A 25,086-nucleotide genomic window follows, 5' to 3' on the forward strand; every position below is an offset into this window, starting at 1 on the left:
ACCGACTGCGCCACCCAGGCGCCCCAATGTTTATTTATTTTTGAGAGAGAAAGAGACAGAGACAGAGAGAAACAGAGCACAAGTGGGGAAAAGAGAGAGGGTGACACAGAATCTGAAGCAAGCTTCAGGCTCTGAGCGGTCAGTACAGAGCCCGACATGGGGCTTGAACTAACAGACCACAAGATCATGACCTGAGCCAAAGTCAGACCCTCAACTGACTGAGCCACCCAAGTGCCTCTTAATATTACTCTAAAATGCAGGTAGAGAAGGAAGCCAGGGCTTACATGAGAGTCTGTATCTTGTTTTAGTCTTGACAACCCTTCTTAATCTTTCAGAAACTCAATCCTACCTTCCACCTTAAATTTAAACGAGTTTAATAGAAGCTTTTTGGAGGGCAATTTGGTTTAGCTGGCAGAATTTTAAATATGCATGTTATCTGACCCTGTAATTTCACTTCTGGAATTCACCATACAGAAATACTTGGACAAATGTTCCACAAAATAAGCACAAGGATTTAAAAACAACCCCTAAATGTCCATGAATGGGAAACTAAATTGTGAAATAAATGAACTGACAGTTATTCAGCAGTTTGAAAATGAGCTAGATATCTATGAACTGACATAACCCATTATAATAAAATAGTGAATAAAGCAATGTACAGAAGAGTGTGGTATATAGTGTAAGCCCATCTCTCTGACATAAATTTACAGATGTGCCTGTGTGAGTATGTATATATGCATTTATAAACATACACACTTTTGAATTTGCAATAAAGAAGATCTGGAGGTGTATCCAGGGGATTATTTTGGGGAAGCAGATTTTGGATGAGAGTACAGAAAAGGTAATATTCACTTTTTATACTTCTGTACCACTTGGCATTTCTGCAACCATACTATTTTACCTTGTGGTTAAAGATTTTTTTCCCTTTTTTTTTTAAATTTTTTAGCGCTTGTTTTTGAGAGAGAGAGAGACAGAGCTTGGGTGGGGGAGGGGCAGAGAGAGAGGTAGACACAGAATCTGCAGCAGCTCTGAAGACGCGGGGCTTGAACCCACTGACTGTAAGCTCATAACCTGAGCCGAAGTTGGATGCTTAACCGACTGAGCCACCCAGGTGCCCCTAAAAATTTTTATTTTCTTTTAAATAAAGCTAGCTGGCATCTACATCTCCTAATTTGTTCCTGCACTCAGCAATTCTTGTTTCTGAAAGTGGTATGTAGAGAGATCACAGAGACGGCGAGGCTCCAGGTGCAAGCAATTTTAAAAGAGGACATAGTGGGGAAGATCTGCTGGTGCTGACAAACCACGTGCAGGTTGGCATCCAAGTGCCACCAAGTCAGGGACAAAGGCCAAGCACCTGCATCAACGTCACTTCTCTTAGTTTTACATATGAGGACCCCAACTTTTACAGCCCAAACTAGAAAAGACACAGGAGACAGAAGAAAAAGGAATCTCACTGAGATTCAATGAGTTTAGGAGAGAAGGGCACTGACTCACTTTTTCTCCTCTTGCCAATAAATGGCAGCCTGTTTTTTTCTTTACTTTTCCTTCTATTTGATGGTGTAGATCTGTGCTGTCTAGTATAGTCCAGGTGGCTACTGAGCACTTGACGTGTGGCTCGTCTGAAATGTGAGTGTAAAATACACACTGGAGTCTGAAGACTTATGAGAAAGAATGTAAAATACTCATTCATATTCTTAAATATTCATTACACTGAAATAATATTTTGGATACATTGATTTAAAATAAAGTATACTAATAAAACTAATTTTACCTGTTTCTTTCCCCCCCTCTTAACGAGGCTCCTAAAAATTTTGACTTACGCTGTGGCTCATGTTGTATTTCTATCGGACAGAGCTGCTTTAGACCTTTTTGGATGGGATATCTATATATTCAAATATTTAGGAAAAGGAAGAGCAGGGTGGAGAGGGAGGAACGAATGCATGCACACACACACACACAAACCATTATAATGCTACTCTCTATTATTTGATGTCTCTCTAATATTCAGTGTTGCTTGTTACAATTCAGTGTACCTGTTATAGGTCTTCAGCTGTGAGTTCAAGTTCTGCCAATGACCAGATGTGGATCCTGGGGCTGGTCACTTGGGGAAATTAAACTGCAGAATACATGTCAAGTGCTCAGGACCACATGCAAGGGTATGTAATAAACTCTGTCAACAAATGTTAGCTGTTCCAGACATGGTCAAGGGTTCCAGAAATGACCAAGTCATGCTTCCACCCAGAAGCAAAGAATATCAGAGTTAGAATGAATCTTGGCCATTATCCACTGCTGTGTTTTAAAACTCTTGTCAATCTCAGGAGCCCAATATATAAAAAAGATGAAGTGAGGCTGCTCTGAATAAAACGGAGTGTGGGAGCAAGAAAGGACGGTAGTTCCCGAGCTAGGCAGAGGAGTTTGGACACCATGGCTATGGCGTCTTATCGTGGCCTCTCCATTTTACAAATAAAGACACTGAACTCCAGGCTGATGGCTTGGCTTTAGTCACAGAGCTGGCAGGGCAGGGCCAAAACAGGGCTAAGTATCTGGTTCCTAAGAAAGAATACAGCTCTGCATCACATCATTACTGTAGCTGTGGTGGACGACATATGTGTGCAGGAAGAAAGTGGCTGAGAAAAGTGCCATGAGACAGGTGCACACAGGGTGCTGAGGAGTCATGGAGGTGGGGGGAGTGCAGCAGGTCTCCTTCTGAAGAGGTAGCCTCTAGGTTTAGCTCTGGAAAATGAAAGGGGGCAGGTGGGCACCCAGGTCAAGAGAATCATATGGGTTCTAAGGAGGAAAATCATTGTGCGTATTTTGGGGTCAAAAGGTAGGTTGCTTTCACTAACCTGTAAGTTACATCTTGGACAGGAATATGTGCTGAGGCCAGAATAAAGTTGGGGGCTTCTTTAGAAGGTCTTGAGAGCCAAAGATCCTACACCAGTTTTAACAGGTTTTTGTAAAGGGGTGACAACGGAAAGACCGATTTATCCTGAATCCATGAACAGGCAGGAGACAGGAAAGCAGGTTGGCAAGTTAGTGCTTTAGGCTGACTGTCAAGGCCCAAACTGAGGTGACAGAAGTCATGATACAAAGAGGCAAGATCTGATCGACCCTGTGGAGACGGGAACCACAGGGCTTGGAAATATGAGAAGGATGAGGAGGATCCCAAAGTGACTTTGCGGACCCAGCTGGGTAACTGTGAGGATGTTGGTTCCATTAACAGGAAAAGTGATGGCAAGAGGAATTGCTGGTGTGGGGGTCTGGTGAAGGCAAGGTGTCTGTGAGATGGTTGGCAGACAGACAGTCCATCAGGGAACAGGAACGTGGCTCTGGAGCCCATCTGCATCTTATCTAGACAGAAAGTCTTTGGGAACATCTAGATTTGGAAGAGAAAGATGAAGAAGAGCCGGTAAAGGAGACAAAGGCAGAGGTACCCTGTAGTGTGCTCTTCACCAACAGCAAGGACAGGGAGGGTTAATGGGACAAGTGGTCATGGGATTCAGATGCTGAAGACACCAAGCAAGATGAGGATGGAGAGATGGTTTGTATCAACTCAGAAGGCAGCGGATGCATCGCTAGGAGGATTGTGCAGTCAGATAAGCCTGGCTTCAGAGCATCTCCTCAGCATTTATTAGCTGTGGGATTCTGTACTACTTTATCTTCTCAGGCCTCAGTTTTCTTACCTGTAAAGTGGGGGACAACAGTATCCCGTGAAGTTACTCTGAGATGTAAGAAATCATATATTTTAAGGCCCTTGGTATAGTGTTTAGCTCATAGCAAGTTCCTAATAAATATTATCTGTTATTTTTATCACTGGAAGGATTTAGGGAATGGCAAATGGTAAAGAGGTGGAGGCTGCAATGTAGAGACTCTGTTCTTTTTAGAAGTTTGGCCATGAAAGGAAGGAGAAAGACTGAGGGCACAGAAAGGGGGAGTGAGGTCTTTTCTAGGATGGAGCCATGAGAGCTAGTAGACAGGGAGACTCTGGAGCAGAAAATCAGAAGGGATGATGGATGGTGGGAGAGTCCAGAAGCAGGGTAGGATCAAGAACATAAGTTGAAGGGCTTGTCTTATAAGGAAGAAGAATGCAACCTTCTTGCAAACGGGAGAGAAGAAGGAGAGAGGGCGAGGATAAGGAGATTTTTTGGGTTGAAAGAAGGGGCACAGAGGAGCTCACTTTGGATAGCCTCACTCATCTCAATGAAGTGGAGACATGGCTGAATGTTGGGTTGGGACTATGGGAACGGACTGGGTTTAAAGACTAGAGGGGTTCAGAGGGTAAGAAATTGTGCATGGGACCAGGTCTGAGACTATCAATCCAGAGGACAGGAGATGTGGCCACCAAAAGCTCAGATGGCAAGTGTTGGAAAGCTTGTGTGCTCTAGTTGCCCTTGATTCTGTCTGTAAGCCGGGCTTTATTTTAAATGGTGGAACACTTGGATAATGACGCCTAAGGTGCAGTGCCCATGAGGAGTGAGCAAAGGACACAAGTACATCAGAAGGTCCTGAATGCTTAAGTACAGGCTGGGGGACAGGGAGAGAGGATAAGCTGAGTGATGTGAGCGAAGTCAGTCAGGACCCTCAATCTGCTGTTTCCTTCTACATGCAAAGCACTTCCATTGGTAACAGTTCCTACCTCAGCGTAGCTCTGAAAAAGCTACTATGCTTCAAAAAAGCTTTATGCTTAAAAAAAAACCAAAACAAAATCACTGGTCCTGTATGTGACAGGTGATGTAATTAAGATGGCGGAGAGGGAGGAGGAGAGGATGGCAAAAAGGAGATGAGAGAATAATGGCAGAATACTGCCCTCAGGAGCAGATGCCCAGGAACATTCCGGTTCTATTCTGAGGGAAGAGAGCATTGACAAAAAATGCCCTGGAGAAGGAGACGTGAGGAAAGTTCAGCGAAGTGGGGCAACCTGTGGCTCAGAACAGGGATTCCAAGGGACAGAGTAGAAAGGATGAGTAGAAGTTGCGAGAGCCAGAGAAGGGGGAAACAGCTGCTCAGAACAGGGGTGAGACCAGGGACACCTGGGTGGCTCAGTTGGTTAAGTATCCGACTCGATCTCAGCTCAGGTCATGGTCTCGCGGTTCATGAGTTCAAGCCCCATGTGGGGCTCTGCAATGACAGTGTGGAGCCTGCTTGGGATTCTCTCTCTTTCCCTCTCTCTCTGCCCCTTCTGATCTCTCTCTCTCTCTCTCAAAATAAATAAATAAACTTAAAAAATAAAAAAGAACAGGGATGAGACCATGGGGAGAAGTCACAGAGCAGTAATTGTCAGTAAAAGGGAAGCAATGACTCGGGCAGTTGGAGGGAAGGGCAGGATGACAGAATGGCAGAAGAATACTATAAAGATAAAATCTAGTTTGCAGAGAAGACCACAGAACAGGCAGACCCAGGGTGCCAGACTCAAGTGGCTGTGGGTTGGGATGCCCAAGTGCCGCAGAGCTGTCCCGACAGGGAAAGGCCACGGCTTAAGGCAGCATCTCGATATACATTGTGAAAACAAATGCATTTTTCAAATTCATGTTAAAGTAAAACACATATTAAGAATAAGAGAAATCAACACTGATTACATTAATGGTGCTCCTTTGTTATCAGAACTACCTTTTATGCATTATTCAGCCAAGATCAGTTCTTTTCCTAAGTACCATTGTGGGTATTTCCTTATTCAAGAAAAGGCTTCTTTAAAGTTCTTCCCACTTGGTTGGTTGGTTCTTTAAAGAAAAATAAATACATAAATAAAAGGGCCTAGGAAAGCACCCAAGAAGAGATAAGAAATCTCAAGGTCCAGCTAAGTGCCTTGGTTTCCACACACGTGTTCTGACCTAACCTGAGGTAATGGGTTTCGACTTACAGGCTACAGCTTGCCTTCTGGTGCCTTGTTATTCAGGTCAGCCCTTAATTAAGGACCACATTTTACTGATGTCACTAAGGAGAGAGCATTCAAATATGGGGAACCACCAACACAGTAACCAATGGGAAAACTGGCAAGGCACTCAGTGACATTTTAAAGACATCTGTTCACAGACCACTCAGCCACAAAAGACAGTTTCACTGTCTGTTTCTCAGCTACTGGGTATTTAATTCATAGAAATCAATGACGACAAGCCTAGAGAGGCCACCATACATGGGATAATATAACCATGAAGCCTTGTTTGTTTCCTTCCAACAGTGACTGTATTTATTATATTCTTCCTAATAGCATTTGGCATTTCTTAGCTAGGCATCAGTAGAGTTGGCAACTGAGAACTTCTAAGAATTACTATCTGCTTACCACAATCTCCATATTCAAAGAACTAGTTTTAGAATTAGTTTTTTTTTTTCAAACGTGCATTTTCTTTTTATGACTTTGCTATAACCTGGAAAACCCCATAACCTTCAAACCACAGACAATAGTTCTGATCAGGATCACAAGATAACCTGGATAGTTAGCAATTGTGAATTTAATTTGCTATGAAGTTAAAAATCAATCTATCTCATCCATCCATCCTATCCCATCTCGTCCCATCCTTCAGCCTGGCTAGCTGACCAAACTCCTAACACTGTTTTTTAGTATTAGAAGGTAACTCAATGTGGAGTACAGATGGACTACCCATAGACAAAGAGCTAAAGGAGGATAAAAAAAACTTCAACTCTCAGCCATTTTGTAAAATGCTGCTGTAAGTCATTGGGGCAATTATTAAACCCAGATGACATTGATAGATAGTATTAAAACTCTCTGGCAACTCATTTTTTTTTTTATGAGAGAGAGAGAGAGCATGCGTGTACAAGTGGGGATGGGCAAAGGGAGAGAATCTTAAGTGGGCTCCATGCATGCTCAGCGTGGAGCCCGACGCAGGGCTCGTTCTCAAGACCATGAGATCATGACCTGAGCCGAAAATCAAGTTGGTAACTTAAACGATTAAGCTACACAGGCGTCCCTCTCTGGCAACTCTTAATAATATCACAGAGAATTGGCCAACTTTTCTAAGACAGGAGAGACTGGAAATCAAAGGTATTAAATGCATGGTTTGCTTCTTGACCTTCTAAAATGTCATTGCTGCTACACTGTAATAATGCATAAGACATTCCAGATAAAAATATAACATAATAGGTGAAACAACAGCAAGGGCAGAAACATGACAGAGTGAAAAACAATCAAACGTTATACAGTCAGGCAGACTTGGGTTCAAATTTGGCTCTGCCATTTAAGAGCTGTGTGCCCATGGACAATTATTTACTCTCCTTGCAGGAGACTTTGGCCTGTCATCTGGAAACTGGATAATAGTCCTCAGAATGTGGGTTTAGTGAGATAATGTGTGTGAAGGGCTTGGCCCTGTGTCTGTCACATGACAGACAAATGTCACCTCCCTTTGTTTCTTATTTTTCTCCTTAGGTTTTATGGAGAATGGTGAGCCTTCCTAATACATAAATGATTGTTCCTCAATAATTTTATTTAAACAACTAGGATGTGACCTCTAAGTTAGGTTAATCCTGACTTCTGGCCTTCCACTAAGAAATCTCTTTCCCTCTCTGGAAACACTCTTCTCATTATACCTATTCACAGAACCCTATGCTTCTTCATAGCATTTACCTGGCTCTGGCTAATTAACTAATCATGCACGCAATGCCTCTCTTCCTCACTAGAATTTAATTTATCTCTCTAGAAAAGGGTCTTGCATATAGTAGCCACACAGTAAGTTACTTGTAGATTAAATGAAATGCTTGTTAAAAGGTTTCCAACATGTGACATAGACCACTGGTGACATGTGAGAGAGATGATTTTAGGGGTTGAACATGGACTATGTTTCTCAATAATTTTAATGGTTATATATATCTATTTGAGTGTGTACTAGGCACATAAATGGTTCATCAAATCTGTGATTTTATATATTTTTACTCAGGATGAGGCTAACAAAAGTAAATTGTCTAGAAAATATAAAAAAGAACCAACTAGGGGTGCCTGGGTGGCTCAGTTGGTTGAGTGTTTGACTCTTGATTTTGGCTCAGGACACAATCCCAGGGTCATGGGATTGAGCCCCACATTGGGCTCCATGCTGAGTGTGGAGCCTGCTTGAAATTCTCTCTCTCTCTCTCTCTCTCTCTCTCTCTCTCTCTCTCTCTCCCCCCCCCCCCCACCTCTGGCCCTCTCCCCTGCATGTGCGTGCTCTCTCTCTCTCAAAATAAAATTAAAAATTAAAAAAAAAAAAGAGAACCAATCAGAGCTGAAGAATACAATAACTGAAATGAAAAATACACTAGAGGGAATCAGCAGCAGGTTAGAGGTTCCCAGAAGAATGGATCAGTGATCTGGAAGACAATGTAAGTAGAAATCACCCAACTGAAATAGGAAAAAGGAAAAAAGAATGAAAAAAAAATTGAGGATAGTTTAAGAGACCTCTGGGACACTAATATTTGATATTTTGTGGATCCTAGAAGGAGAAGAGAGACAGAAAGGTACAGAAAACCTATTTGAAAAAAAAATGGCTAAAAACTTCCCTAACCTGGTGAAAGAAAAGACATCCAAGTCCAGGAATCACATGGAATCCCAAATAAGATAAACTCAAAGAGATCCACACCAAGACACATTATAATTAAAGTGTCAACAGTTGAAGATAGAGACTCTTAAAAGCAGCAAGAGACAAACCACTAGTTACAAACATGGGAACCCCCATAAGGCTATCATCTGATTTTTCAGCAGAAACTTTACAGGCCAGAAGGGACTGGCAGGATATATTCAAAGCGTTGAAAGGGAAAAATTTATAACCAGGAATACTCTACCTATCATGGTAATTATTCAGAATAGGAGAGATAGAGAGTTTTGCAGACAAGCAAAAGCTAAAGGAGTTTATCAGCACCAAACTAACCTTACAAGAAATCTTCAAGGGATTTCTTTAAATGGAAAAGAGGGGTGACTGGGTGGCTCAGTAGGTTGAGCATCCTACTCTTGATTTCATCTCAGGTCAGGATCCCAGGGTTGTGGGATTCAGCCCTGCAGTGGACGGCTCTGCACTGAGTGTGGAGCCTGCTTAAGATTTTCTCTTTCCCTCTGCCTCTCGCCCCTGCTTGCACACTCTCTATAAAATAAAAAAAAGGGGGTGGGGCACCTGGGTGGCTCAGTTGGTTAAGTGGCTAACTCTTGATTTCGGCAGAGGTTATGATCTCACAGTTTGTGAGATCAAGCCCCACCTCAGGCTTTGTGTTGACTGTGCAGAGCCCAGATGGGATTCTCTCTCTTTCTCTGCCTCTCCCATTTGCATGAGCACATCTGCGTGCACTCCCTCTCTCAAAAATAAACTTAAAAATATTTTTTTCTTAAATGGAGAAGAAAATGCCATGACTAGAAAGGAGAAAATTATGAAAGAAAAAAAAAATCTCATCGGTAAAGGTAAATTTATAGTAAAGGTAGTAGATTATCTACCACATAGCTAGTATGAAGGTTAAAAGGCGAAAATAGTAAAATCATCTAGACCTATGATAATCAGTCAAGGAATACACAAAATAGTATATAATATAGTGTCAAAAACATAAAACATGGATGGAAGGGAGTAAAAATGTAGTGGTTTTAGCATGTGTGTGAAAATAGGAAACAATCCACCTAAAATAGACTGCTATATGTATATATAGAATATTATATATGAACCTCATGGTAACCACAAACCAAATACCTCTGACAGACATGCAAAAATAAAGAGAAAGAAATACAAAACATAACACTGAGGAGAGTCACCAAGTCACAAGGGAAGAGAAAAAAATTAGAAGGAACAGAGAACTATAAAAAGAACCTGAAAATAATCAATAAAACGGCAATAAGTACATATCCATCAATAAATACTCTAAAAGTAAATGGACTAAATGCTCCAATAGAAAGGCAGAGTGGCTGAATGGATAAAAAAAAAAACAAAAAAAACAAAAAAAAACAAGACCTATCTATATGTCGACTATAAGAGACTCATTTCAGATCTAAGTGAAGGGATGTAAAAAGATATTCCAGGCAAATTGGAATGAAAAGAAAGCTAAAGTAGCAATATTCGTATCAGAAAAAAACAGGCTTTAAAACAAAGACTGTAACAAGAGACAAAGAAAAACATTATATAATCATAAAGGGATCAGTCCAATAAGAAGATATAACACATATATGTACACACCCAACATGGGGCACCTAAACATATAAAGCAAATATTAGCAAATATAAAGGGAGAAACTGACAGTTACACAGTAATAGCAGGGGACTACTTTAACACTTCACTTTACACCAATGGATAGATCATTTAGACAGAAAATCAATAAGGAAACATTAGCCTAAATGACATCTTACAGCAGATGAACTGAACAGATATTTACAGAACATAACATCCAAAAGCAACAGAATTTACATTCTTTTCAAGTGTACACGGAACATTATCCAGAATAGATCACATGTTAAGACATAAAACAAGTCTTAATAGGGGCGCCTGAGGGGCGCCTGGGTGGCGCAGTCGGTTAAGCGTCCGACTTCAGCCAGGTCACGATCTCGCGGTCCGTGAGTTCGAGCCCCGCGTCAGGCTCTGGGCTGATGGCTCGGAGCCTGGAGCCTGCTTCCGATTCTGTGTCTCCCTCTCTCTCTGCCCCTCCCCCGTTCATGCTCTGTCTCTCTCTGTCCCAAAAATAAATAAAAACGTTGAAAAAAAAATTAAAAAAAAAAAAACAAAAACAAGTCTTAATAAATTTAAGGATTAAAATCATATATGGGGTCTTTCAAAGCACAATGGTATGAAACTAAAAATCAGTTACAAGAAGAAAACTAGAAAAACCACAAACATATGGAGATTAAACAACATGTTACTAAACAACTTAGGTTGTTTAGGGTCAATGAAAAAATCAAAGAGGAAATCAAATGAAATGTAAAGACAACAGTCCAAAATCTATGAGACACAGCAAAAGCAGTTCCAAGACCGAATTTTACAGTGATACAGGTCTACCTCAAGAAACAGGAAAAATCTCAAATAAGCAATTTAACTTTACACCTAAAGGAATAGAAGAACAAACCTAAAGTTAATAGAAGAAAGATAATAATAAAGAGAGGAGAAATGAATGCAATATAGGCAAATCTTGGAGATACCATGGCTTTAGTTCTGGACCACCATAATAAAATATTAGTAAAGTGAACCAAATGAATTTTTTGGTTTCCCAGTGCATAAAAAAGTTATGTTTAACATTACCCTCTTGTCTATTAAGTATGCAATAGCATTATGTCTAAAAACACAATGTATATACATGAATTAAAAATACTTTATTGCTAATAAATGTTAATCATCATCTGAGTTTTCAGTGAGTCCTAATCACAGATCATCATAACAAATATGATAATAATTAAAATGCTTGAAATATTACAAGAATTACCAAAATGTAACACAGAGACATGAAGTAAGCAAATGCTGTTGGAAAAATGGTGCTGACAGACTTGTTTGGGGCAGGACACAAACCTTAATTTGTTAAAAAAAAAAAAAAAAAAGAAAAGCATCTGCAAAGCACAATAAAATGAGGTATGCCTGGAGTTAATAATACATAACAACTTCGTATGGTGACAGATAGGATCTAGATTTAATGTGGCGATTGATTTGTAATGTATACGAATGTTGAATCACTATGTTGTACACCTGAAACTAACATAAGATTGTATGTTAATTATACTCCAATTAAAAAAAAAGGTAAATTGTTTAGGTTAAAAAATTAAGTAAGTATAGTTGTTCCGAGGATATGGCAAAAATCATGAAAGTGTTAAAAAAGATGACAAAATTTGGGAAATACTGCCATAATAACAAGTAGGAACCCAGAGTGGACACATGCCAGGATTCTCTGATTTAGAGTTAGCCTAAGGTAATGAGGGAGTCTGTTTTCAGAATCTATGGCTTGTAAATTCTCATTTGGACACTGCAATAGGTGTGTCAAGATGGACTCAGGAATCAAGACAGAATCAGGACCAGCTGGGGACTGGACCACAGAGCTCATCTGACATAAGTAAGAAGTGGGCACAATCAGATTATCTTGGTATTATCATAGGAAATACCAAACAAGAACAGAGTGGAACAAAGGTCAGATCCTACGGCCATATTCAAGGTCAAAGCCAAAGCAGGAACTACTTAGGAGACAGGGCACCCACCCTGTGAATGGTGTGTACTAAGCCTGGATTCATTCTCCTTTGTCCACATGGGCCTGGATTCTGATATTGCTTCCTCCTTCAGGCAGTTAATTCTCAATTTACTACCTCTATGCAAGGCTCCAAGAGACAGAGTACTTTCTTTTGTGCACATCTAAAAAGCCAACGGGTCTCTACTCATCATCTCACTTTCCTAGTAAACTGAAGCAGACTGTTGCTGCCATCATGAAAGGAGCGGTTCCCTAAGCCTCCAACATTGAGTCCCCCTTCCCAGACTCCATGCTGGGGTGAAGAGACGGGTATCCCTGTCATGTTGGATTGGAAGAATGAGTTTTTCCGTAGAAAAAAATGTTATAAATGGAAAATAGGTTTTGATGAATTAGTAGAAATAATGTTTCATATATATCCCAGGTTATATAGGATTCTGCAAGCTAAACTGGGAACCAGATTAGCAATTATGTCACCACTTCAGTGGGAAAATGCTTTAATGCTATAAAATGAAAATTCAGGTTACAACCGTTGCATAGGTAGCAACTAGCTTAGAAATACAACAAATTCCTTACTAGTGAATGCTTAACACTACATATCTTAAATTTTATCTTTCTTTTAACATCTTTCAGAAAAATAATGGTTTTATCATCAATAGTGGCTGGTATTCAAGTCTTGTACTATTGAAAAAAAACCGATCAGGGGTGCCTAGCCGGCTCAGTTGGTTAAGTGTCCAACTCGTTTTTTGTTTTTGTTTTGTTTTTCAATCTTTATTCACTTTTGAGAGAGAGACAGAGTGTGAGCGGGGGAGGGGCAGAGAGAGAGGGAGACACAGAATCCAAAGCAGGCTGCAGGCTCTGAGCTGTCAGCACAGACCCCGGCACAGGGCTCGACTCAAGAACGGAGAAATCATGACCTGAGCCAAAGTCGGACCCTTAACCACCTGAGCCACCCAGGTGCCCCTAAGCATCCAACTCTTGATCTCAGGTCAGGTCTTGATCTCAGGGTTGTGAGTTCAAGTCCAATACTGGGCTCCACACTGGGCACGAAGCCTACTTAAAAACAAACAGTCCCCCCAAAACAAAAACCCTTCATGAAGCCTATTTAAAAACAAACAGTCCCTCCAAAATAAAACCCCCAAAACTGATCACTCTCCCCCTTATTACAAAAGCAGGATCAATCTTTATATCTGAGGACAATTCCGGACATATCAATGTAATTTTAACGGACATTTCTCTAATCAGCTGTTAGGTGAACGAAGTTATTTATGGGATGAACTAGAATGCCTGCTTGTCTCCCACCTTGCCATACTGACAGTAAATTATTTCCTGTTCTGACCATAATGCTTTAACCCAATGTTTTCTACACTTGTCTGATGTAAAGAATTACATGAGGTACTTTTAAAAACAAGAATGCCTGGCCCCAGCCTAGTAATGAATCAGAATCTCTAAGGGAGAGGTCTGGGAATTGCACATCTACATTGCTCATCCCTGGTGATCTTGTCATCCAACCCCGTGGTTCTTACCCTGGAGGGTGAATTAGACTCGCCAGGAGGGCTGGTGAAAACACAAGTTGCTGAGCCCCAGCCCAAGAGCCTCTGATCCAGTGGGCTGGGGTAGGGATGGGGGGAACTGGGAATTTGCATTTCTACCAAGGTCCTTAGTGATGCTGATGCCGTAGGTCCAAGGACTACACTTCCAAACCACTTATTTAGCTTGTTTGGTAAACATTGCAGCTGAATTCAATATTACTTATTTTCTTCCTTCCTTGGTAGAAAAACAACATTGGATTAAAACTCACAAGACTTCATTTGGAATAATACCCTTGCTACTTTTTAGCTGCTTGATGTTAGACAAATGAATTTATCACTGCATCTCAATTATCTTTTTTTAATTAATTAGTTTATTTATTTATTTAGAGAGCATGTGCTCAGGAGAGGGCCAGAGAGAGAGAATCCCAAGCAGGCTTTGGGCTGTCAGGGCAGGCTCTGGGCTGTCAGGGTAAAGCCCAAGGTGGGGCTCGATCTCACGAACCAAGAGATCATGACCTGAGCCAAAATCAAGAGTCAGCCGCTTAACGCACTGAGCCACCCAGGTGCCTCTCAGTTATCTTTGATAAGGAAGCATAAAAAGGTAACAGAAGGGAAGAAGTTTGGTCCTGTACTTGGCATACAGTAGGCCTGCATCAAACATCTATGTACTTTGATTTCTTTGGCATGATCCCTTCCTGTGAGCAATATACAAAAATGCTGAATTCTAAAAATAGGTCCCCAAATTTATTACATGCACTAAAACTTCATTTGGTTAAAACAGAAGAAGAGTCAAGCACTTCTCTTCCTTGTGAGCTATCATGTAGCCAACACTCTGAACATAACATGCACAACGGGAATATACTCAGCTTCCCAACGCAGGTTTCCCAGGGACATAGGGAAATGAAAATAGAAAACAAGGAGTCATTAGATTATGATTAGGTTCTCTGCTTAATTTTGATTTGCTGAATTTTGTGCCTGGGAATGGATTATTTTCCCGGCAAATCTTTGTTGTATTGTTTGGCTACTTGTTGTGACCTGAAAATCAAATGAATCATAGACTCTCAGGATCAGAGGGCTCTGGAGGTCATCTAGCCCATCCACCCACTCCAAGAATGCCACTGCAAACACTTCCAATGTGTGGTGGTCCAGTTTCTTCTTGAATACCCAGTGAGGATACACCACTTTCAGTGACCCCAATCGTCTCTTCAGAGGACTGCCTAACATTAGATTTTCCCACTTCTGTGCAAAAGTCTTTATTTCTGTAATTTCTGTATCTTTGGTCCTTGTTTTGCTCTCTGTGGTGCCTGGGTATGTCTAATCTCTCCTCCATCTGACAGCATTTTCAGTATTCTGAAGCAGTGCTGACATCTTCTTTGCCTATTCCTTTTCAATCTGAACATTCTGTTTAAGCAACTATTTTCACCATCAAAATTTCCATACATTTAACAGCCTTGGTCCTTCTCCTGTGTACAAAGTCCACCGTGAGGATATTTTTACGTCCTATCATCATCAACAAAAATAAGTCAGAAGAACAGTGGCATGTTACTTTCCAAACAGAGTTTCTGAGAGCTGGAAGCTAGAATCATACAAAAGTACACCGTAAGGACTTACACCGTAAGTACACCGTAGAGACAGCATCTCCAGGACAGGCTTTGACATGGTACCCGAAGCAGGTGGATCTGGACCTAGCATGAGCTTACTTGCAACAGAAATGCTATGCTGTCACTTAAATTACTGAAGACCAAAAAGCCTCTTTCTAAGGAAGACAGAGTGAAACAAAAGGCATCTCTTACTTTCTACGAAACATTTCTGCAAATATGCAGCCAACACTCCAGAGGTCCACGGGGGTGGCGTAGCTGGACTGAAGCAAGACTTCTGGAGCTCTGTACCACAGCGTGACGACCTGCAACGGCAAACAGATCTGAGCGTTACTGAGGAAGATGGCTGGCTGCTTAAACTTCTCATCCTGGCCGGTTTAATGCCAAGATCCAGTTCAGAAAGAGCTCTTAGCCATCATATGGGGACGCTGAGATAGAAGCAATAAACAACTAGGACTCATTACTGACAGGTCAGGAAATGACATCATCCCCACAACCTGGGTTCCCACCTCAGACTTGGGTGTTTCTTACTAGGATGGTAAAATAACTGAATTTCAGAAAGCAAAGCAAAGACTTAAAAAACCACGAATCTCAAAATTGTTCTTTTTGTTAAGGGGCTTAAAAAAACAATACATGGAAAATAAGTGTAGGCAATGATTCTAGCTCAATTCCTAGGTCAGCAGTATTGGGAAATCAGAAGATGAGTCCAGTGGTTGCTGGATGTTGACCTTGAAGTGTAAAGAGCACCGAGGACAAGTCAAAACTACTCGTATCATGAGACTGTGCAAAATCAAAATAAACCCCCTTCAATGCCGCTCTTTTCAGAAAACAAATAAAAACAACTTAAGACAGAATGTGTAACTGAATTGTTTATACAATGTGTAAAAAAGCCATCCAGAGTACCGAATTCCCAAATAGGAAGAATCTCCTTTAATACACAGTAGTGTACAGTAACAGGTGAAACAAACACAACTATAACTACTTCTGCAAGGCTGGCAGATAAGGAAACAGATGTATAGGCTTCAGACTTATACTGTATAAATACTGTATACAGTATATAGGGGTTCAAGTGCTTCTCTTTTGGGGAGAGCAGATATTCTATGAATGCCTGAAATAAAGTAATATTCTTTACCGTCAGATAAGGAATTCAAGACATAAATCTATTACATAAGCATTTTGTATTATTCAGATTCCTTTTATCCTTACTTATTGTTTTGTTTAATTGTACTTTTGGTGACATCTATCTAAACTTCCTAAAATTCTCCTTTATGTACTTTGATGCTATAGTACTTGGTGCATGAAGAATGCAGTAGCAATTCTCCAAAACTTGACAGCCATCTATTTCCTTCTTTCCTGTGGGCACATGCTGCTCCTCCTATCAAGGGATGGAGTTAAATTCACCTTCCATTGAGGAGTTGGTCTCAGTGATCTGGTCAACTCAACTAACAGAATATATCTGAGGCTACCAAAAGTAGGTCAGCAGAAGCCTGGTAGTCGGGGCCTTTTTGAATGCTTACCCTTGAGACACTTCCTCTGGAGCCCAGGTGCCACGCAGTGAGAAGCCCACAAAGATGTTCCAGTGTAGAGCCCCAGCTAAGCTCTTGGCTGAAAGCCATGCGAGTGAGCCGTCTTGGACATTCCAGTTGGACTGATCCCCCAGACAACTGTGGCCCACCCCCGCCAATGTCACAGTGAGCAGAACTGCCTAGCTGAGTCCAGTCAACTCACAGGATTAGAAGTGATAATAAAATGACTGTTGTTTTAAGTTTGGGGGGGGAAGATTATACAGCCATATCTTACTGGAACAAGATTCTCGATCGGTTCCTCCTCTTCCTCTCATTTAACAGGTTTTCATTTGAATTCACACAAGAGGTCAAATTTTGTGTAAGGGATATCTGGTTGGTATCTAATGGAGGGATGGTGGTGATGTAATAGAAATTAAAAAAAGGAAGCAGATGGGGTGCCTCGGTGGCTCAGTTGGTTAAGTGTCTGACTTTTGATTTTAGCTTAGGTCATGATCTCGTAGTTAAGGATATCAAGCCCCGCATTGAGGGCTGTGCTGATAGCGTGGAGCCTGCTTGGGATACTCTACCTCCCTCTCTCTCTCTCTTCTCCACTAATGTGTGTGCTTTCTCTGTCTCTCAAAATAAAATTAATAAACTTTAAAAAAAGGAAGCAAACAAACCTACAATACCATATAGTGTTACTCAGTTATCATTGGCTTTGCTCTATCTTTCCAGCAGTATATCCCATAGTATCTCCATAATCCTTACAGGCTGGTCACATACTAGACTACATCACTGGGTTTCAACCCTGACTGTGCATCAGAATCATCCATGGGGATTTTAGAAAAACATAGATGTCTGGCCTTATCTCTCTGTCACTGAATTAGGTCTCCATGGTGGGGTCCTTGGAGTTCTTCTCTCTCTCTCTCTTTTTTTTTTTTAACAAAGTTCTTCAGGTAATACTGATCCTTGGCTAGGTCTGAGCACCACTCAGTTATATAGACATTTCCTCCAGCTCCTGCCTCCATGCTTTAGTTGATACTGTTCTGGTCTGGGAAGCATTTCTTCTCTCCACATGTGGAAACTCTATTTATCTTACAAAGCCTGCCTCTGATGCCATCACCTCCCTGAACCCAGTGCCACCTGAAAATCACACCTTGTAACATAGTTCATAATACGGTTTGTTTCAGAGGGCATGGGCCCGATTTTATCCATGGTTACATCTGTAAATACCCATCATAATACTGCTCGCATAACAACTGGGGTTTAACAAATACCTAATTAATGATTTAAGGCAATCATTGCTGGAAGATAATCGGGCAAAATTCAATCACCAGTCATTCCTGAGAAAGAAGGCACTTACTCCATTTGCTAAGAAGAGCATCCAATTCTGGGCTCTAGTTTTTACTTGCATAAATTATTTCTGCTTTATCAATATTTCCCTGCTTCTCTGACACACTGCAAACAAAAGTGTGGGTGTAAATGGCCCATAAAGTTTCTTCCGCTAGTGGTTTATAAACATAGTGTACAGGCACACACCTACCTTCTCACTTCCATTTGAAATAAAGTCTAGCATCATATGGAATGAAAATTTTAATCTGAATATTGCATTATTTTAAGCTGTTCTAAAGAGGCTCTGATTTCTGACTGATTACCCATCCCAAAACTCTTTAGTAGGACTGTTTTCACTTGTAGTACTTTAATCAGTGTACCTATCATGATCATCAAATCAATGTGTAGACAGTTAAAATAACTATACTGATATGTTTAGAAAGTTCCTTTCTATTCCTTTTAAAAATTAGTTACCACTCAAAATGGATAATGAATTTTTATGAAATATCTTTAAATGTCTATTAATAATGACCACGTGATCATTCTCCTTCATTCTATGAGTGGTATATTAATCACACTAACAGATATCCTAATATTGTACCATCCTTGCCTTTTTGGAGTAAATCACTCCCAATCATGATATATTATTCTTTTCATAGACCCTTAGATTCTATCTGTTAATATTTATTTAGAATATTAACTTATATTCATAAGTGAGACTGATCTACAGTTTTATTTTTTGGGTTAATTTTTCATGTTTTGATATTAGAAATGTGCAAGGTTTCTATCTTCTGTATTCTGGAATATTATAAGCAACATCAGAATGATCAGTCTCTTAAAAGGACTCACTCATAAAACCATCTGGGTCAGGATCTTTGTTAGCAGTTACGTATTTAACAATCTTTTGAATTTCTTAAGTCTGTTTAGATTTCAGTTTCTTTTTGAGTCAATTTTGGTAATGATAAAGGATTTCCCCATGAAAACCCTTAATCTGGATTTTAAAATGTATTGGCTTAAATCTGTACATAGTATTTCTTATAATTATTGTAATGTCATTTGTTTCCTCGGTTTTCTGAGAAAGAGAAAATCGAATTTTCTTTCTTCATGTTGTGTAATTTTGTTTTTTCTTCATATCAAGTTTTCCAGGAGCTTAAGTTGTATTATTTATTAAAAACAACTGACATAGAGCTTTATTTCCCTTTTGGGGGAATAACTGTTTTATTTTATACTTTATTGACTTCCACTTTTATCTTTATAAATTTCCTCATCCTAGTTTCTTTGTTTGCCTTTATCTGTCTATGTCGAAACTTGACTTATTTTCAATTCTAAATAATGATAGAAGATTTACTTATATATTTTTAAGTGGACTTTTCTCATTTTTGTTCTTTAAATAATATATAATTTAACTTTAATTTTCTCTTTAATCCAAGAATAAACTACTTTGAAGAATACATTATGTAGAAAAGTGTTTTAGGGGCGCCCGGGTGGCTCAGTTGGTTAAGTGTCCAACTCTTGGTTTTGGCTCAGATCATGATCTCAGTTTCATTAGTTTGAGTCCGAGTAAGACTCTGCTGCTGGTGAGAAGCCTGCTTGGGATCCCTCCTCTCTCCTTCTATCTCTGCCCCTCACCTGCTTACTCTCTCTGTCTCTCTCAAAATAAATAAATAAACTCAAAAAAAAGTTTTAAAATTTCCATATGGTCAAGTTATTTATCTCTCTTTTTAAAAAATGCTTATTTTTGAGAGAGAGTACACATGCTCGAGTGAGTGGGGGAGGGGCAGAGAGAGAGAAAGACAGAGGATCTGAAGCAGGGGCTGTCAGTCCAAAGCCCACGGGGCTCGAACTCAAGAACCACTGTGACCGCAGTTGAAGTCAGACTCTCAACCTACTGGGTGCCCCTATGGTTATGTTTTAATTGTTGGAATCTCAGGTTTACAAATCCATGGTCAGAGAATGTAACCTGTACAATTTCTACTTGAAAGAATTTATTATTGCTTTCTGAAGGACTATGTGCATACCTGGATTTTGTATCATAGGGTATCAGAAGAGCAATTCTCTTAAGTCTGAGGTTCTTTATTAATAAGACTTTGTCTCATACAGATCATTATATTTTTCTATACTTTGTCAAACTCTGGAAGAGAATTGAGTTTGTGTTTTTTCCCCCCCCAGAATCTCCTTGTATTTCTAAGGGATTCTGCCCTATACATATTGGCCTTATATTCTGGTAAATAAAATTTATGACAACAAAAATATTATTAGGATAATAATAATTTAGCTGATGGTAGACATAAGATAAAATAAATACATAAATCTTAATAAGTCAGTTACAACATATAATGTAAAAAGTATCCTATTCACAATAGTAACAAAAAAAAAACACTGAAGAATTAAAAAAAAAGAAAAATCTATATAAATAAAATGATATACTATTGTTGAAGAACTTAAAAACTAAATAAATGATGAGACAGACCATGACTAGGATGGGGAAAAAGTCATACTATAAAAAAAATTGTCATTCCTATATTAACATGAAAGTTTAAGGCAATGCAATGATTTGTGGGAGGAATTTAACTTTGACAATACAGGGCCTCTGGTAGAATAATGCTTAAAAAAGAGCTAAAACTAGTTTTGAGAAATAAGGGTGAGGAGAATTTGCAAATATATTCTAAGGTATGGGAATGAAAACAGTAGGTGCTTACAGGTTAAAAAAAAGAATGAAGTCCAGAAAGAGACTGATCTATTTATGGAGTTTAACACTCTTATTAGGGGTGCTGAATTTCATCTTAGTTAGAAAATATACTTCAACATTTGAAATCAAGACAACTGGCCATCCATTTGGAAGAAAGTAAGTTTGATCCCTACTTTACACCATGTATAAGGAGAAATGGCATATACATAGAACACCTAAAAAGTAGAGCTAGAAAAATGTATTAGAAGAAAACAGAAGAGAGGGGTGCCTGGGTGGCTCAGTTGGTTAAGCATCTGACTCTTGATCTCGGCTCAAGTCGTGATCTCGTGGTTTGTTGAGTTTGAGCCCCGCCATCAGGATCCACACTGTCAGTGCAGGGCCTGCCTGGTGTTCTCTCTCACCCTCTCTCTGTCCCTCCCCTGCTTGTGTATGTATGTTCTCTCTCAGAGCAAATAAACTTAAAAAAAAAAGAAAAAAAAAGAAATAAAACAGAAGAGGACCTTAGGATATGGAGGACTTTTTCAGCATGAAGAGAAATATAGAACCTTGAGATGAAGATTCACATATCCAGCTATTTCAAGCTGAAATTCTCGTTGTCAAACAGTATAAAATAAAGGCAAAGGCAAATAACAACCTGGATTAAAACATCTAAAACAAATTACATAAATAAACAATACAACAGAAAAATGGATAAAGAATATAAAAAGACAATTCACAAGAAGAAACACACTATCAAAGATTACTTAATTTCATTAAAAAAAATAAGGAAGGAATAAAGAAAGCCATCACAATAAAGGGGTATTATTTTTGCCCGATTAGTGGAAATGAATTCCAGGTTGGCTGTGGTATCGGAAAACGGTTTCAAACTAAATTGGCACACCCTTTTTAGAGGACAATCTGATAGTATTTATAAAAGGAATAGTGCCCATGTTGCTGAACCAGAGTTCTACCTGCAGGAGTTTATCCAAAATATTAGTCTAGTATACAAAGAGGTATTCACAAGGATGTTTACCTCACAAAATGTCCAATAGGGGAATATTATTCAGTTATTACGACATCAAAAAAGATGAGCTAGTTTTCATTTCCACTCATTTGTGCTACCACAGATAGATGTCCATGATATACTGTTAAGTGAGTAAGTAAGTTTTGGAAGAGTGTGAAATATATTGTAATAATTTTTTTTTTTTTTTTTTGGAGAGAGAGAGAGAGAAAGAGAGCAAGTGAAGAAGAGGGGCAGAGGGAGAGAGGGAATTTCAAGCAGGTTCCACGCTTAGTGTGGAGCCTGACATGGGGCTCGATCTCATGACCTTGGGACCATGACCTGAGCCAAAATCAAGAGGTGATGCCCAACTGACTGACCACCCTCCCCCGGCTCTCCTTCTCATTTTTATTAACAGATTATATGTAGTAATACAATAATCATATACATATATAGCATGTCTGCTAGGAGTCTATACATGGACACCAAGCCTTTTTTTTTTTAATTAAAAAAATTTTTTTTAACTTTATTTATTTTGAGAGAGAGAGAGAGTGCACGAGTTGGGGTGGGGGGCAGAGAGCGAGAGGGAGAGAGAGAATCCCAAGCAGTGCAGAGCCTGATGCAGGACTCAAACTCACAAACCGCCAGATCATGACCTGAGCACAAATCCAGAGTTAGACACTTAACTGACTGAGCCACCCAGGTGCCCCTGAACAGCAAGCTTTATATGAACAGTTGCTATGAAAATATGGCAGTGCAGGAGATGGAACGTGGAAAGGAAAAAGGGGCCGGAGGATGATTTCAGAAGTACAAAGTCAGTCAGCTGCTGTTAGTAAGCACATTTGGTAGCTAAGAAAACTGAATTTCAGATAGCCTAAGTCATTTGGCCAGAATCATGGAGCAGAGATGCTGAAGGGCTGGGATTCTCACCAGGACCATTTGCTTCCAACTCTGTGCTCCTTCCTCAATATCCAACACAGGAAACATCCATAAATCAACAGGCGAGCATACAGGTTGTAATTAAATAACCAAGTGGGAAAGATTTTAAATTCACTTTGAGATATTTCAATGTGAACTCTTAAAAGAGTTTTACAGATCTCAAAACCTCAGCTATCCTTTGGGGTTAAATGATTTCCTTAAAAATAAGGTTTAAGAAAAAGATTTCAAAATTCAGTTTTGAACAACAGTGCTCTGTATGGAATGACATCTATTTGTCAAATTCCTATTTAATAACTTCAATAAAAAAAGATTAAAAAATCTCTTTGGTATTTCTAAGATTTTTGGTTGGTCTATGTGTAAATCATTGTAAGAAAATGGGAGGAGTCAGAATTATTAATTAGGTGTCTGCTTATACTCTATCAGCGTTTGTCTAAAGAGACATCTTTTCGGTTTCGTCTGTGTGGAATTCAACAGGCTTGGATTCCAAAAGAAAGTATTAATTGACTTTTCATTTCCAGTTAATTCTCTAAAAAAATAATAATAATAAACCCAACAATGCTCAAGGCCTTCATTTAAAAATAACAAATTACTACCTTTTGCAATAGATATAAATCTAATAGTTGTTCCCTAGTTTATGTAATATTATCTCATATATCAGCAGTGTCCCCACTTTTAATTTGCTAATTTATCTGGAGAATATTCCATATTCTCTGATCCAGAGTCTCTCAGTCCTCACTTAGGTCACTGTTATCTAAAATATCTCAAATGATGATAATTTCTACAACTTCATGGGATTGAAAATATATAAATTCAAAGTTTTTTAGAATAGACTGTAACAATTTTTCCTGACAGTAAAATATACATTCTATTTGCTTTGGAATTATCACACTTCTGTACTTCTAAAGTTTTCTGGTGGAAGACTGCCTAACTTAAAACCAGTCTGTCACATGCAAGCAGATTTATTAATTTTTACCTCAAAGCTTTTTAAGGAATGGACAAAACTGAAAAAACATGTTTCAAGATTTTAGGGCATGAAGTGAGGAATGTTCTCAACAATGTAATCAATTCTACCTGAGGCTTCATAATTCTAAATATTCTTAAATATAAAATATAATGGTGAGTTTAAACTTAAAAACATGTAGAGGGAATCAACGAATGCAATGTATAAAGATCAACATTTAGAAATCTATGACAAAGGTAGCCTCTAATGATAACAATGCAGTTGTCTATTAAGCAAAGACAACAATACGAACTATGGGACAGAGTTTGGTGGCTGGAGCCAGCTGGAACCAAAGCAAATGCGATGTTTATTATAATCATTACATGTATTAACAGCCTCTAGAGGTGCTGAATGGATTTGGCAACAGGAGGGGGAGCGGAAGACGGCAGGGTGGGAGAGGAGTTCAAGGATATTTACTCAAGTGGATGTATCTATTTAAACTGCTTTGATCTCTACCCACAATTTTTTTGAACAAGTTCAATAACAGTGTAAGATAAAGTAGAGCCCAAGCCAATTCGGACTCAAAATACATCAGAGTAAACCACTCTTCCTTAATATTCGATTTAACAGTCTTTTTTATTCATGATCCTTTCACCAAGATCCTGAAAAAACTTTATAGATTATCTGAACCACCCTTACTGCACGGCTACATGCACGAACAGCAGAAAAGCACGTCATGAACACTTTGCTGGTCATCTTCCTTCTGCCTCTCAGATGGTCTCTGCCCTGGGGGGCGGGGGTGGATCTGTACCTACCACTTGCCCTCTAGCTTCTTCCTCAGCTTAGCCACTGGGAAGCCTAGGCAGGAGTTCAGGGAAAGAGAGAAACCTGAGGTGAGTCTTTAACACCCTGATTGCTTCCCATTAAGGTTGTCTAGAGCTGGCTGTGCAGCCATTACAAAGTCTCTCTCCATCCTGGGCTCTACCCATTCCAGGAACTGCTCGCCCTCTTCCCGTCAAGCTTGGGAATGGTAACAGCTTGGCTGCAACTGAGATCAAAGTTCCGGCACCATCCACTGCACTTCCTCTAAACCACCTTTGTAGATCTGGTCTCTGTAAACAAACCTTTCTTGAATTATCTTATTGTGAGTGTGCCATCTATTTCCCGGTGGGACCTTGACTAACACATTGGATTTGTAGATGAAGAAATGAACATGGCTGGCAAATTCTTACCTAAGTTTCATTTTAATTTCTGTCAACAAGGGCATTTAGACTAAAATCATCTGTAAGATGACTTCTGTTCGGATTCTAAGAGTCCCTAAATGATGCGGCAATGTTCATGAAGCTTTAAAAAATGTAGATACTGTACAGACCCAAGAATTCTTTGGACTTCCTTGCCTGTACTTTGGTTTAGTAATTACTTATGGAGGGTATCAGTATGGTGATATTCTCCTTCTGGGGTCCA

General features: G+C 39.5%; 1 protein-coding gene across 2 annotated transcripts in view; it reads right to left on the minus strand.

Annotated features, from left to right (window-relative positions):
• Positions 1-25,086, minus strand: part of CDK6 (cyclin dependent kinase 6) — a 249,008-nt gene that overhangs the window by 50,876 nt on the left and 173,046 nt on the right. For both annotated transcript variants that reach the window (XM_047095048.1, XM_047095047.1), the window contains exon 5: positions 15,434-15,543. In XM_047095048.1, the coding sequence (XP_046951004.1) occupies positions 15,434-15,543 (110 nt within the window). The remainder of the gene's footprint in view (positions 1-15,433; positions 15,544-25,086) is intronic.

Source organism: Lynx rufus, unplaced genomic scaffold (assembly GCF_022079265.1).
Source record: "Lynx rufus isolate CCGP_SWC_20201006 ecotype Redwood Valley unplaced genomic scaffold, mLynRuf1.p SCAF_4, whole genome shotgun sequence".
NCBI lineage: Eukaryota > Metazoa > Chordata > Mammalia > Carnivora > Felidae > Lynx > Lynx rufus.